This window comes from Dendrobium catenatum, unplaced genomic scaffold, assembly GCF_001605985.2.
Source record: "Dendrobium catenatum unplaced genomic scaffold, ASM160598v2 fragScaff_scaffold_1706, whole genome shotgun sequence".
In the NCBI taxonomy this organism is placed as follows: Eukaryota; Viridiplantae; Streptophyta; class Magnoliopsida; order Asparagales; family Orchidaceae; genus Dendrobium; species Dendrobium catenatum.
The window spans coordinates 307,793-322,193 of record NW_021320168.1 but is presented as its reverse complement, the minus strand read 5'-3'; the positions used below and the strand labels follow the sequence as shown (position 1 = coordinate 322,193).

At 34.4% G+C, this 14,401-nt stretch overlaps 1 protein-coding gene across 3 annotated transcripts; it reads left to right on the top strand.

Moving 5' to 3' along the window:
• Positions 1-1,071: 1,071 nt before the first annotated feature.
• On the top strand, positions 1,072-12,836 carry LOC110103864. Of its 3 annotated transcripts, none has more exons than XM_028701440.1 (7): positions 1,072-1,298; positions 3,432-4,088; positions 10,198-10,737; positions 10,817-10,915; positions 11,746-11,808; positions 11,948-12,166; positions 12,471-12,836. In XM_028701440.1, exons 2-7 carry the CDS (start codon positions 3,500-3,502, stop codon positions 12,503-12,505), a joined length of 1,545 nt encoding a protein of 514 aa, XP_028557273.1. In that variant the 5' UTR covers positions 1,072-1,298; positions 3,432-3,499; the 3' UTR covers positions 12,506-12,836. The 3 variants fall into 3 exon arrangements, with proteins under 3 accessions (XP_028557273.1, XP_028557272.1, XP_020688386.1); XM_028701439.1 differs by having other exon boundaries at positions 1,073-1,298; positions 3,480-4,088; XM_020832727.2 differs by having other exon boundaries at positions 1,073-1,298; positions 3,480-4,088; positions 11,948-12,679.
• The last annotated feature ends 1,565 nt before the right edge of the window (positions 12,837-14,401 follow it).

Below are 14,401 nucleotides of genomic sequence, written 5' to 3'. Positions count from 1 at the left end.
AAATCTTTGACTAGTATTACTGCTCTTGCAAACATATTATAAATGTAAATGTATATATATATATATTTATCCCTTGATTTCTAGACTTATTATTTTGACACTGACTTTACTAGTTGCTACTGCTATAGTGGAGAGGCGTTTTTCCACAATGAAGATTATTAAGCATCGGTTGCATAGTAAAATAGGTGATACTTTACTCGATGACTATCTAGTGTCATATATTGAGAATGAAGTATTTGACTATGTTCTCAATGAAGTCATTATGGAACATTATCAGAAAAAATATAATATAAAATGCAAAGTTTATAATTTTTTTACTTCATAAATTATAATAAATAATTTTAGCTTATATATATAATTTTTGGTATTTAATTTTTTTATATATAGATTTTGTCCATCCTAAAAAAAAAGTTGAACCACACTTTATATTAAATCTAACATCATTTTATCAATTAACTCATTAAAAGACAATCATCATGACTCTAAATCAAATATGTTGAATTATTTAATAAATTATGATATTAAATATAACCTTATATTTTCATATTAATTATTAAAATAGTTAAAAGTAAATACAAGCATTTCATAAGAGCTATAATTTATTAAGCTTAATATTGATGGGATCATTAAGTAGTTTTTTTTTTCCAGACACCCTACCAAGAATCATTATATTTCACAAATTTATTTAATAGAATAGTAAAATTTCTATAAAATTATTCTCGTTTCCCATTAGGCCAGCTTCAAATCTCTATCCTTGCATAGTTTGATGACAAGGAGACTCTCGACCCTCCATCACCACTTGTGTTATGATTGTCTCATTCAGTCACATGTATCTTTTTTAAATTAGGGATCATTGTGAATAGACTATATTTTACTTATGTTCTCCTTATCATAGATTATTATGTGCGGAGTTCGGATCAGAGAACTGATATTATAAATAATACAATTAGAAATTAAGTTAATTATATATTAATTTACATAATTAATTATATGATAGGTTTAATTAATTTTAATTAAATTTGTTAAACTAAATTAATTTATTCATTTATTTTCTGGCAATATCTATTCATCACTGCCTTCCTATAGCCGCAGGTTTGCTTTTTTCCTTTCTCCGGCTGTTCGCTGCTCGACTTCGCCTGTTTTGCGTGAGAGGCAGATCGGGTGGCTAATCGCTAAAGAACTTTTTCGCCTCCTTCGACGACGTTCCTTCCTGTCGGATCCGAGGTCACACCTCCTCGCCGTTCTTCTGTTGGATCGGAAGTAACGACGGCGACGACGGGAGCTTGCTCGTTGCGAAGGTAACCACATTTCTTCCTTTCGCGCGAGCTTCTTTGGCCAAATGGGGATTTGCGGCAAAAAGAAGGAAACGGAGGATTTACCTCGTTGTGAGATTTAAACGTTGGCAGGATTTAGCATAAATCCTGCTCAAATCCTGTATCCAAACAGCCCCTTAATGCGCATTAGGGTTATATATGCCATTTAGAAATATTTGAAGTTTTGAGTGCAATATATAATCCTTGGTTCATAATATATAAGGGCTTAAATCTCTCATTTTGAAGCCAGTGATAAACATAATCTCCCTTAATCCACTCTTTGAACCATGTTTCAATCTATTTATTGAATTTTGTTTTCATTATTGTACTCTCTATTTGCATTATTCTGTATCATATGTAGAAAATGGAGTTGAACAAGGGAAATAAAAAATTCCACTTGTCAGCGAAAAATTAGTCTAAGTTTGCAAGTGATGGTTCTACTATTTGTTGATCATATTGACTTCATGCTACATTTATTGATGAAGCCGATAGCTTCCCACCTTCCTTTGCTACTCTGGTAATTATTTCATGAAGTGAAGATTCATCCTACCTTAGCCTGATTGAAATTGGGGCATTTTTAAAGTGTAAATTTGGAGCTCTTTTCTTGGTTGATATTGACCCAGAATTCTGTCCACTTTCTCCAAAAACTCTTCCACTTATCAAGAAGAGTTGTCCTTTGAATAGGAGAATTGATGTAGCATAGAAAGCCGAAAAGTAGAACAACAAAATGTTATTTTTTATTTTCTGTTTGGTTAATATGCGTATCTTTTTATATAAATATGTGATAGAATTTGATGAGGGGATAATTTGGAGCTTAATTGAAGAGTTATAGGATCGGGTATCTTCATGCTAGCTTTCAATCATTCTTTTATGAAAGTAGCAGATCTCTTTTATGCTTCTCTAGGGGTGTGTGTGTGTGTGTGAGAGAGAGCACCTAGTTTTAGAGAAGGGCGTGGGGAAGCTACAGATTCAAAGAGGAGGTTTGAGATTTTGATTTTTTATATATTTCTCTCTTAAGGAAATTATTACTAGTCTCCTCTCTGTACCGAGGGTTCATGCTAAACAGGGAGAGGTTACAATATCTTCTTTATTTGATCCTTTCTAAACAAGCAAGAACATGGATGGTACTAATTAATTTTAAAAGTATATTTCTTTTGGATTCTGAAATATCTTGGAAGATATTTATTCTATTCGTTCATTTAAACTTGTCCCCCTCATGATCACATTATGCCCTTTGTTTGTCTTGCTTCATTGGTGCTGTCAGCCCTAGGAAATAATCTATCTCACTAAATAGCTCACTCCATAGGATGAGGTAGGCTGAGGAGCCTCCTTGATCAACCACCGCCACTTAGCGATCTCAGTAGCAATGCTGCCTGGATACAAGATTGAGGGCTGTTGTCTTGTCCTTTGTTGGCAGGGCTTTAGACCGAGTAGCCTAGGCTGGTGTTGACCAACTAATCTGTATCAGGCTAGCCTTAGTTATCCTTGCCACACTTTGGTGTGTGTGTTGACTCAGGTTTGAACAAATCCTAAGTGACGTGAAGAAGCATTCTTCCCATCGTCTGAATAAATGCTGCTTCAGTCATTCACACCTCTTTTGAATTTTGCTTTGACACCCAATTTTGCTCATCAGCACACGCCAAGTGCTCTTGGGTTATATCAATCAATTCAATTTTCCACCCTGCTTCCTTTTCAATCCTCCACACTGCTTCTGGAGCCAAGCAGCTCAAACTATTAATTTTAATTTCCTTTACTCCAGTAGCGTGAATATTGGTTTAATCAGTTCTCCTGAGCGAGTTTCATCATATTTACTTTTATGGAGAAGCACTGTACTTTTAAAATTTTAATTTTCTATTGTTGAAATTTTTTTGCAACCTTTCAAAGGCGAATTCTTGGAAAAATAATTTGATTTTAAGAGGACAGGCCCTCTTTCAATGGTTTTTTATGTTGAACACTTGTTTAGTTTTTCATGCAATACTTTTAAGGGAGTCTTCTTGTGAGCGTCTTGGATTTAAAATGCTAGCAACCATTGATTATCTCTTTGTTCAGATTCAGATCTTGGAAAAACCTCCAATATTTGAATATCCTTTTATGTCTTGGCTCAATTTTTTTGATCAGTTTCTATCGGAGGATTTGCTCATCTCTTGTCCTAATTCTGCCTCTCAGCTGCCTTGAAACTTAATATAATGCAAGAAGCGCAACCTGTAGTGCAAGCTCTAGCTGCTGCACATTGTAACGAGGACACTACTAGTCATCAATCGCCATCAAAACGAAAGATACGTGTTCATTCACAACCAAAGCATGACAATAGCAGTTCTCAAACTCCTCGAAGTTCCCGTTATACTCGATCTCAAGCTGCTCCTGATTGGACAGTACAGGAAGTGCTGGTTCTTCTTAGTGAAATTGTTGCAATAGATGAGGCCTGGCTTAAAGAATTATCTTCCTATCAGAGATGGAAGATGATATCTGATAGCTGCATGGCTATGAATGTTGTCAGGTCTTCAAACCAGTGCAAAAGAAAGTGGGAAATGTTGCTTGATGATTACAATAAAATCATGAAATGGGAGCCACAGTCAAGTGAGGATTCCTATTGGTTGCTTCCAGAGGATAGAAGGAAGGACTATGGACTTCCTGTTTCATTTCAGAAAGAGGTCTTTGATGCAATGGATGCTGTTATTCAGGTGCAGCAACAGCAGTCTGACTCAAACAATAGTGATCCTGAGCTAATAATTAGTGTTCATAAGTTTGAAACATCCAAAATGAATGCTGATTCAGGTATGTTTAGTTGGTTATTTCTGAAGTAATTTTATTTAGGAAATCTTAGCCATTCTCGCAAAATATGACTTGAAATGAGAGAATTTGAAGATCTTATTCATGGAATATATAAACGTATTTATATATGTTCATGACTAATATAATTGAAAATAATTAAATGGGAGAATTAACACAATTAAAGAGGAATAAATGTATACTTACCCAAATCAAATATTCTCTTGATTATAGACATTATTTTTCTAACAAGCCTCATATGCTAACACTCCCTCCTAAGTTGGACCTTATATATGCATATATGCGTGTTTAACTTAAAAGTTGCCGTATAAACTATAAAGAGAGAAAACAACAGATGGCGAAGAGCTTTGGTAAATATATTCACCATTTGTTTTGAACATAAAGTATGAGGATTAACTATTTTTTTAAGAAACACAACATTCCATATGAAATAGCAATCAAATTTAATTTGTTTGGTCTTTTCATGAAACACTTGATTGTTAGCAATGTATTTGGTCTCATTATTGCCCCAATAGGGAACCATAGGCTTAGTTACTTGAAAACCATACTCTTCTGAGAGAATCTTTAACCATATTATTTCACATACAGAATGAGTCATTACTCTATTTCTATTTTCAACATTAGATTTGACCGCATTAGTTTTTTTTTTACTCTTTTTAATGATTATATTACCTCCCAAAAAAATATAATACTTAGACTTTGACTTTTTGTTCTCTACAAATCTAGCGTAATTGACATTAGAGAATGCTTTATATGTAAGTGTTCTGTTTGAGTATACAACATTCATTTCGTTGTAGCTATTTTGATGAATTAAAGAATGAAAAGAATAGGATCCGAATATTTCTATTTTTATTTTTGCATATGCCACCTTATAATTTATACAATAAAAGAGATATTCGATCGTGTAAACATTGTCATTGTCAGGTTCCAAGCCTTGGATGAGAAAAGTGGAGGGCTATGTTAGGCAGTCGACAACCAGCATAAAATTTATCGAACAATCATGATATGACTCATTTAATAAATTATTTGATAGTAAGATGGATCATCTTATAATTATATAATCACACCATATTTTTTTATTCATTAGGTGTCAATTGGTTTGCACACTAGAAAATCTAGTTCTTTAAGGAGATCAATGACATATTTTATAGGAGATAGAAAGAAGATAAATGACATATTTTATATGAGATAGAAAGAAATATTTTTTATTGCGAGTAAATTTAATTCGAAGAAAGCCCTTGATACACCTTAGATCTTCGAGTACAACACAATATATAAGTAGTGTTTTAGGACTTGAACACCAAAATCAACGAACAAACAATAAATTTCAGCAAACTAAACTATTTTCTTGTTAGGAAAGCAAACATGAACAAGCACAATACAATGATCCTCTTTCAAGAGGAGGTCCTTCTCTCACAAACTCTAGACGACGCTAGAATCCCTCACAAAAATAGTATACAACGAGTGCACTCACAAAATCTACATAAAGAAAAGGAAAATATAACCAAATGGCCTATGCCCCCCCCCAACCAAAAAATATAACCAAATGGCCTATGCCCCCCCCCAACCAAAAAAAAAAAAAGAAAGAAAAAAGAACTGAATTTAATCCATGTTTTTCTCCCTCATTCTCCTTTGATGAGCGATCCACTCCTTTAATTCTCCTCTCTTTCCAAGTTCCTTTTTAGGTTGCCAGCCACCCCCCTCTCTTAAGTCCACAATTTTAATCGAGCCAGCCCTATTTTGGGCTCGTTGTGATGAATGGACCGGCTCAGCCGATCCATAAATACTCCTCCCCAAAAATGCCACATTGTCCTCAAGTGGAATGAAGGAATCTGCAGCGGAATAGTTCGGTATGACTCCCACTTGGTCTCGTACTCTGGTGGATTCTTCCACCTGATCAACACTTCTTTGCTTCTTGTTACTCCTTGGCACACTCCTTCGACCTCTAATGGTTCTAAACTTCTAATAACACCTCCATGTCGTCTATTAAAGTTGGGGGAAGTGAAGATAAGGGAAATTGCTCTCTTATCACACATCGCAAATGGGACACATGAAACACCATGTGGATGGATGATGACGGTGGTAACTTTAGGCCATATGCCACGACACCGATGTGCTCCACTATCTCGTAAGGATTGAAATAATGGGTTGATAACTTGTCATTTCTTCTATGTGCCGAAGTTCTCTATCTGTAGGGTCGAAGCTTCAAGTAAACCTTGTCCCCCACCTCAAATTGAATGTCTCTCAATTTTGCATCTGCTTGTTTCTTCATAATTTGTTGAGCTCTCAATAAATGACCCTTTAGCTCCACCAATATACTATTTTTGTCCTCCAAGTACTGCTCTATTGATGCCACCGATGTATTGCCTTGCCCATAATATATCAAGTGAGGTGGATCTCTTCCATATAACAACTTGAACGGTGTTGTTTGAGTTATTGAATAATAGGAAGTGTTATACCAATACTATGCCCATGCCAACCCTTTTGCGCACAACTTTGGTGTTTCTGATACAAAGCACCGAAGATAAGTCTCCACACTACGATTGACTGCCTTTGTCTGTCCGTCCTTCCGTCCGAGGATAATAGTAATGCTCCTTTTCAGAACAGTCCCTTGCATCTTGAACAATTCTTTCCAAAACTGACGGAAAAAGATCTTGTCTCAATTCAATACAATTGATTATATTATACCATATAGTCTCACCACCTCCTTTATGAAAATCGTCGCTACTGATACTGTTGTGTATAGGGGCGGTGAAAGGGGAATGAAATGGGCATACTTACTCAATGAATCCACCACCACCAGTATTGTAGTATATCCTTCTGACTTTGACAACCCTTCAATTAAATTCATTGTCATCTCCTCCCACACCTTCTCTGGAAGAGCTAACAACTGTAGGAGCCCTCCTGGAGGACTAATTATTCTGTCCGGTGTCGGACAGAGAGAACCATCAGGATTTGTTGTGTTTTTACTATATTTTTATTGCGCTTTTACAAAAGGGCGACAAAATAGCAGTAAAAACGCATTCATAATTGAATATTTGATGTTTGTTTACTGCCCCTTTCCAAAGGGCAGCAAAATCGCATCAAATTCAGACGGTTCTCTCCGTCCGGTATCCGTATAGAATAATTTCTCCTTCTAGAGACATAGTTAAATACTTATACTTCTAACATATATCACAGCTAGCCACCTTCTTCTTGACATCCTTCTGCATACTCTCCTAATATAGCTCTACAGAAAGTCAACGATATGCCTTTTTGACCCCCGAATTTTTCCCAATGGCCATCCCATGAAACTCTCAAGCAAGCAGAGAATGTAAAAAGAGGTCTCTGGAAGTACAAACCGCCCATTATGAAGCAACTTCTGTATCACCATTGAATGTACCAGATGGCTGTCCTTATTTTCCATTAGCTCCTCCCTATTTTTTCTCATCCCCTTATCATGTTCGTGATAGGCCGACCCAGAAGGGGCCGGCTGGACCGGTCTTGGTCTACAGCCGGCGGAAGCTAGGCAACAAAGAGGGGGGCGGAAAATCCAATGGGGCCCACTTGGAGTTAAATCCAATATTAAGAGGGAAAATTTGAATTAGAATGGTAATTAGGTAATTTGTAATCCTCCTTTCATGTTTAATTAGGGGGAATAGGGGGGAATTAGGATGATCTTGAATTTTGAATCTTATTTTGAGATCTAGGGTTTTCTTTTGGGCTCTTGGCAACGCCGGAGATTAGGAGAATTTTCCTTCCTCTCGAATTAAAGGAAATTGTATATTTGCTTGTTTTATTGGATTATCTAGTGAAATACAATTGCTCTATTGGTTTCCTACAAGTTTTCTCTCCAATTTCCTTAGTTTTCTACTGTCGTTGGCTGATTTCCTGCTGTGAACAGCAGTTTTCCCTGCTGCGATACTTATTTTTGGGTGGGATTGCTTGTGCATACGAGTATTTCCTATAAGTTCGCTCTTTAGTCAATACTTCCCATTCAACTTCTAAGGGTACAAACAATGCAATCATTTGGGGCTCCCTCATGCACCTGAATAAACTATCGGTTGCTTTATTTTTAACTCTAGGTCAATACTGAATCTCGAAGTCTTTGCCCAATAACTTGGAAAACCACCGTTGATGCTCCTCAGTTGTAAAAGCCCATATTTTAACTCAGGCAAATAAAATTTTCAGGAGTCCTTATAAGTCAAATTTGAAAACCGTTTTCGCTATAAGATATATATTATTGTGTTTTAATTAATCGATTTTTTTTTCATAATTTTAAGCACTGATGAAAATCGTTAAGAAATTGACACATATCAATACAAGTAGAGATTTTGAGGCCGGTAGGTGTCAATTTTGCAAATCAATTTCATCAATATTTTTTAAATAAAATAAGTTATTTATGAATATTTTTCTATAATTTTTGAAGCTCCAAAGGATTTATATAATTTTTTATACTAAAAATTGATTAAATTACACTATTATATTATTATTATATTCAAAATATTTTAAGCCATTAAGCCCTCTCTCTTCCCCCCATCGTTTGGCCAAACAGAGAAACAAAAAAAAAAGAATTAACAGAGAAAGAGAGGAGAGAGAAATAATCTTAGGTTTTGAGGTCGTGAAGCAATTTTTGTCAATCGAGCCTATTGGAAGATTTGCTCATCTCATTGTAAAGATTTTTTACCCTTTTTTTTATTTTAAGAAATTTGTGTTATTTATATTTTTTCGATTAAATTTGTGTCTGTTACAAAAAAATGAGGTTAATTTTGTATTGATAAATTTTCACTGCATAACTTTTTATATATTATAGTGATTGAGATTATGAATATTTTAAGTATTTGTTTTAGATTTTTCAACTGGTAATTTTGAAAATACAAAAAATTTTGTCAATTCAAAAATTTATTTTGACATCTAAAAATAATGTTTTAGTTCAATTAAAACTTCAAAATGATGTTTTACACGATCTATGATAATTTGATTATATTTTAAACAGTGAGTTTTTATTTAGTAGTATTTTTGTTGTCTACTGTTGAGACATTTTGATAATTATTGAAATAAGCTCAATTATGTTTTATTTATTGCAATGTATTAGAAATGAATGCAGATATGTGATTGAAATTATTTTTTTAGTACTATAATAATAATGTGCGTGTAAAAAACAAGGATTTGTTAAACCATTGGTTGGAGACTGATTGATCTGTATAGAATGGTGGGCCGACGGACTTTCCTTTAAATGCTATGATTTGTGTTATCCTCTACTGATTGACGTGATGCTAATTAAGAGCTATAAAAAACAAGTAAGGACTTGTTAAACTGTTGGTTGGATATTGATTGACCTCTATAGGATGGTGGGCCGACGGACTTTCCTTTAACTTTTATGGTTTTGTGTTATCCTCTATTGATTGATGTAATACTAATTAAGAGTTATAAAGATATGATTACTGTGCCGACGGGTAAATAATGACGACTCTGTTTAGTGAGCCAACGATTTACTAACAATTATACGATACCCAAAAACACCGTGATAGTCATCTTTTTTACTTATTTAGTGTGACTACTAAACTGAAATGAATGTTATTGAGGTATTGTTCGTATTATTATACATATTTATTATTAACATTGTTACTAATTTATTGATAAAAAGCATAATATATATATTGAGCACATGATATGCATAATATATTATGTGATTAAGATACTGATTTAATACTAATATAAAATAACTTGATAGTATATGTACACTCATATATAAATTTATTATTTTGATTTGATTTCGACAATCTTTATCAATGATTTGATATTATCACTTTATTCAATTTTTTACTGATTGTAATATTAATATGACGATTGCTTTAGTGATTTGACACTCATACTGATTACTGTCTTTCATCTCGTTCGATTTTAATATTTCTGCATTGATTAAATAACCATATGAATGTATCTGCTATGATTTAATGGTTGACATGTATATTATTCATTTTCCTCTCTTCATGTTCATGTTTTCTTTCCTTTTCTGAAGATGAATAGTTCTCATTTGCTGATGATATTCTACCATCAAATCTCTCACTCTTTTCCACTTCATCCATATCTTTCACTTAATTACTGTTGCCAGAAACTTCCGTGCTATATCTACCCTCAGTTCACTTAGAGGAGGAACTGGTCACCACTTCAAAGATCCTAGAAGTGGAAGCCTCAACATTGAAGAGTCCAGATAAAACATTTGTATTGGCAGGTCTCCATTCAACATCTGCTTCTGTTTCCATAGGTGATGAGATCACCCCTTCAAAAATCCCAGAAGTGCAAGAGCTGACCGCAAGCTCAAAGATCTCAGAAGAGAGACCAGTAGTGGAAGAGCTGAACATAACTTCAAAGAACCTACAAATTAGAACAGAAGTGGAAGAGCTGATCGCCACTTCCAAGAGACCAGATGTGAAAGAGCTACTCACAACTTCAAAAAGCTCAGAAGAGGGATTAGAAGTGGTAGAGCCGAACACAACTTCAAAGAACCTAGGCGAGAGACCAGAAGTGCAAGACCTGATCACAACATCAAAGAGCCTAGAACTGGAAGACTTAATTACAGCTTCAAAGAGCCCAGAAGTGGATGAGCTGATTACAACTTCGAAGAGCTCAAAGAAGGCCCTTGTAATAGCAGGTTTTGTTTCTCTCACCTCTTCTCTATCTCTCTCTTGCTTTCTTTCACCTAAAACTTCCCTGCAACATCTACCCAACAGTTTCTGGAGAGGAAGAGTTGATCACCACTTCAAAGAGCTCAGAAGCGGAAGAGTTGATCACAACTTCCAAAAGCTCAGATAAGGCCAGTGTAATAACAGGTTCTCTTTCTCTCTCTCTCTCTCTCTCTCTCTCTCTCTCTATATATATATATATATATATATATATATATATATACACACACACACACACACACACATAGTGGGTACTAACTATTCTGATTGATAAGAACCCGCATACCCACCAATATTTTTACTCTATCAAAATCCTCACAACAACAACATCAAGCATTTGTCCCCCACATGAATCCTTTTTTGTCATTGTGTCATGTTAAAAGTCAAATTCTCATTTAAATCCAATAAAGAAAGATCATTTCTAATATTTTATAACCAAGTCTTTTTAAGTCTACCTCTAACTTTCTTAACATAAATCAAATATAATACCTAAACTTTCCTAACCGGGTCATCGGAAGGCCTCCGGTTAATGTGACCAAACAATCTAAGGCAACTCTCTCTAATCTTATCTTCCACTGGAGCTACTCCAACCTTATCACGTATATGCTCATTTCGTATTCTAGTTCTAAGGGTAAAGTCACTCATCCACCTTGGCATATTCATCTCTGCAACACTAAACTTGGTATTATGATTCTCTTTTAATGGCCAATATTTGGCACCATAAAACATTGCAGGTCTCATCACCATTCATCAAAATCTTTGAATGACTAAAACCTAAAATAGGTAAAATTCATTTGGAATGTGATAATAGGCTGAAGTCTAAGTTTTAACTATTTTAAATCTTAGTCATTCAAATATTTTGATGAAGGCTATATGATATGTAAAGAGAACGGATTCTATCCTTCTCTTAGAATAACCATATATGCTATTTATCTCGCTTTCTCCTGAAACCTGTGCACAAAATTTGCCTCTTTCAGTTTTTGACCAGGTAGAGTTGGTCCCCAAGTCAAAGAGCACGAAGAAGGCCCGTTTAATAACAGGTACATAGCTCATCTTGGCGTGTCGGTTGAGAGCTTAAGCTTCTAATTAAGTGGTTTTGGATTCGAATTTTTGTGTATGCGTTGTGTGTGTGAGTTTGTCTTAAATGATCTAAATGTTTCAAAAAAAAAAAAAAAACAGGTAAGTTGCAGGAGAATGCAGAGCATGTATGCGCCATATTGAGAAGTGAATTGCAGGATGGTGCAAGCCACAGTCCTTTACCTATTGACTCTTTGAAGCCAAGCCTTGCAGAAACGGAGTTTGCCAGGCGTCAAGCTGATGAGCTTATCAAAGCCCTTGGAGAGCTCACAAATTCTTTAGATGAGCTCTGTGACCACATCAGTAAACGTGGGTGTGCCGGTATTGTAACTGTGGACTCCAAGGCCTGATGATAATAACTTCCTTTTTGAGCTTTTAGGTTTCATTTGGGACGGCTTTTCACTGCTTCTTAAAGCAGTTTTTGACTACAAAAATTTCAACTTTTGTAAGAAAAATTGTTTTAAGAAGCAGTAAGAAAGTCATCCCAAACGAAGTCTTAATTTGTTGATAATCAGCAAAACTTAGGACAAACCTCTCTGGTAGTTCATCGGGCTTAATTTGTATGGCGTAATCAAAGTTGTGTCAAGTTTGTTCTATTGCTAACTGCACTGTTTTGTTGTTGTAGGTGCTAGTGAAGGTAGATGTGTTGTGTGGCTTTAATTTGTAATTGGAGGATGTGTTGAAGGTGGCTTTGGGGGTTGAAGAAGCATCAAAATATCTAATAAGAAGTTTTTAGTTGGGATCTAAAACATTTGGAGCGTGGTGGAAGGAGGAGAGTCAAATTAGATCAATGTTGCTCTAATTTTTGCTAACCAGTTGTATGAACTTGGGGTTTTTTTTTTTCTTTTATTGTTGTAGGTGCTAGTGAAAACCTATTGAAAGAAGATAGAAATGTTGAGTCAGAGAAGTTGGAAGAGAGACCTTGACGAGATTCGTGGGATAATTAGGTCTTTCACCAAAAGGAATTCAAAAAGATCGAGCTTTAAGCACCCATCTAAGGCTTCGTTTGGGATTACTTTTTTTAAGTACTTTTTAAAGTAATTTTCTTGTAGACAAATTTTAATTTTAATATTAAAAAATTGCTTTAAGAAGCATTAAAAAAACCGTCTCAAATGAAAATTAAGAACTAAGAGGGATTTGGCTACCAAGCATAAAAAATCCTAAATATTTCAATCTCTTTAAACTGAATTTCATTGTTCCGAGCAAATATTTGAAGTAATATGTCAAGTCCCAAGAGAATAAATAAAAAAGAAGAAAATTTTCAAAGTAAAGAGGGCAGAGTGGCACCACTCTAATTTTGACCAATTGTGAAGTAAACATCCCCCATCTTCCATATCAAGAAAATAATAAATTTTAAATTATGCATACAATTTTAAATTTATTGAAAAATTCGCTTCATTTTTATCAAAATTGAGATTGGTCCTTGTAATCTCTATTATTTGATTAAGATCTTTATCTATTATAGTTTTGCATAACAAGTTAGCTTTATCTTAGCAAAAGTGACTATTTGATAGTTTTCCATCCTATGCCACTCAAAGAGCTCATCCATTTATAATATCTAAACAAAAATATTCATATGCATCCTTAGCTCATCTATCTAACTCATATTAAGTCAATTGGGTTGAGCTTCTTGAATAAGTTCTTGGGTTGTCATGAAACTTTGATGAAGCCCAGTATTTATGGATTATATCATTTTAGTTATAAATTCAACTTAATTCATATAGACTAATTTGGTGACATGTTATTCAAGAATAAAGTTTACAAATTGCTAAAAAAGTATCCTTTTTTTTGAGGGGGAAAAAAAGTGAACTATTTGATATGCTTTATATATGTTAGACAATGCTATATGCATCAATAAATTTTTTGGCCTTAGCATTGAAAATTTCAGCCAAACTTGCATAAAACTTTTTATAAGCGAAGTATCCTTCAATAACTAATAAGTTTAGGGTTTAAAATAATATAAAATTAGCTCTTATATATGAGTTGTTACTCATGATGATTAATTGTTGATTTGTATGTGAACACTCCTATACAAATGATTTTCACTCAGAATAGGATTGAAAGTATAAGTTCTCATGTAGGAATATGTTAAGCATTGTTGGTAGAGGTAGCTATTTGGAGTTAACCCATAATGTCATAGATATGCCACCAAATATATAATGATTATTAATTTTCTTATTGTTATTATTAAAATAAAAGAAAAAAGTAACCACATCCATAATTAGAAATCAAGAAAGATTTGCCTATCACAAGTGTTAAGATCAAAGCTCTAAAATTTACTAATAGTGAAATTGTTAAATTTTAGACTTTATCTCTGATACCAATGTTAATCTAGACTTGGAGATGCGGATCCAATCATTCTAATTGATGTGGTAGGTGGCTAAGAATGCCTGGAAGATCTTTAGGTGGCTAAGGAAAGATACTTGGCAATGGGCTTAGTACAAATTAGCCCTAGGACCACCACTTAGGATTTTACCTTTAAGGATATAATATGGAGGGGGATTTAGGGCATAGATCCTCCTAAATGTTATAAGAAAGTATTAGAGGTTGTGATAT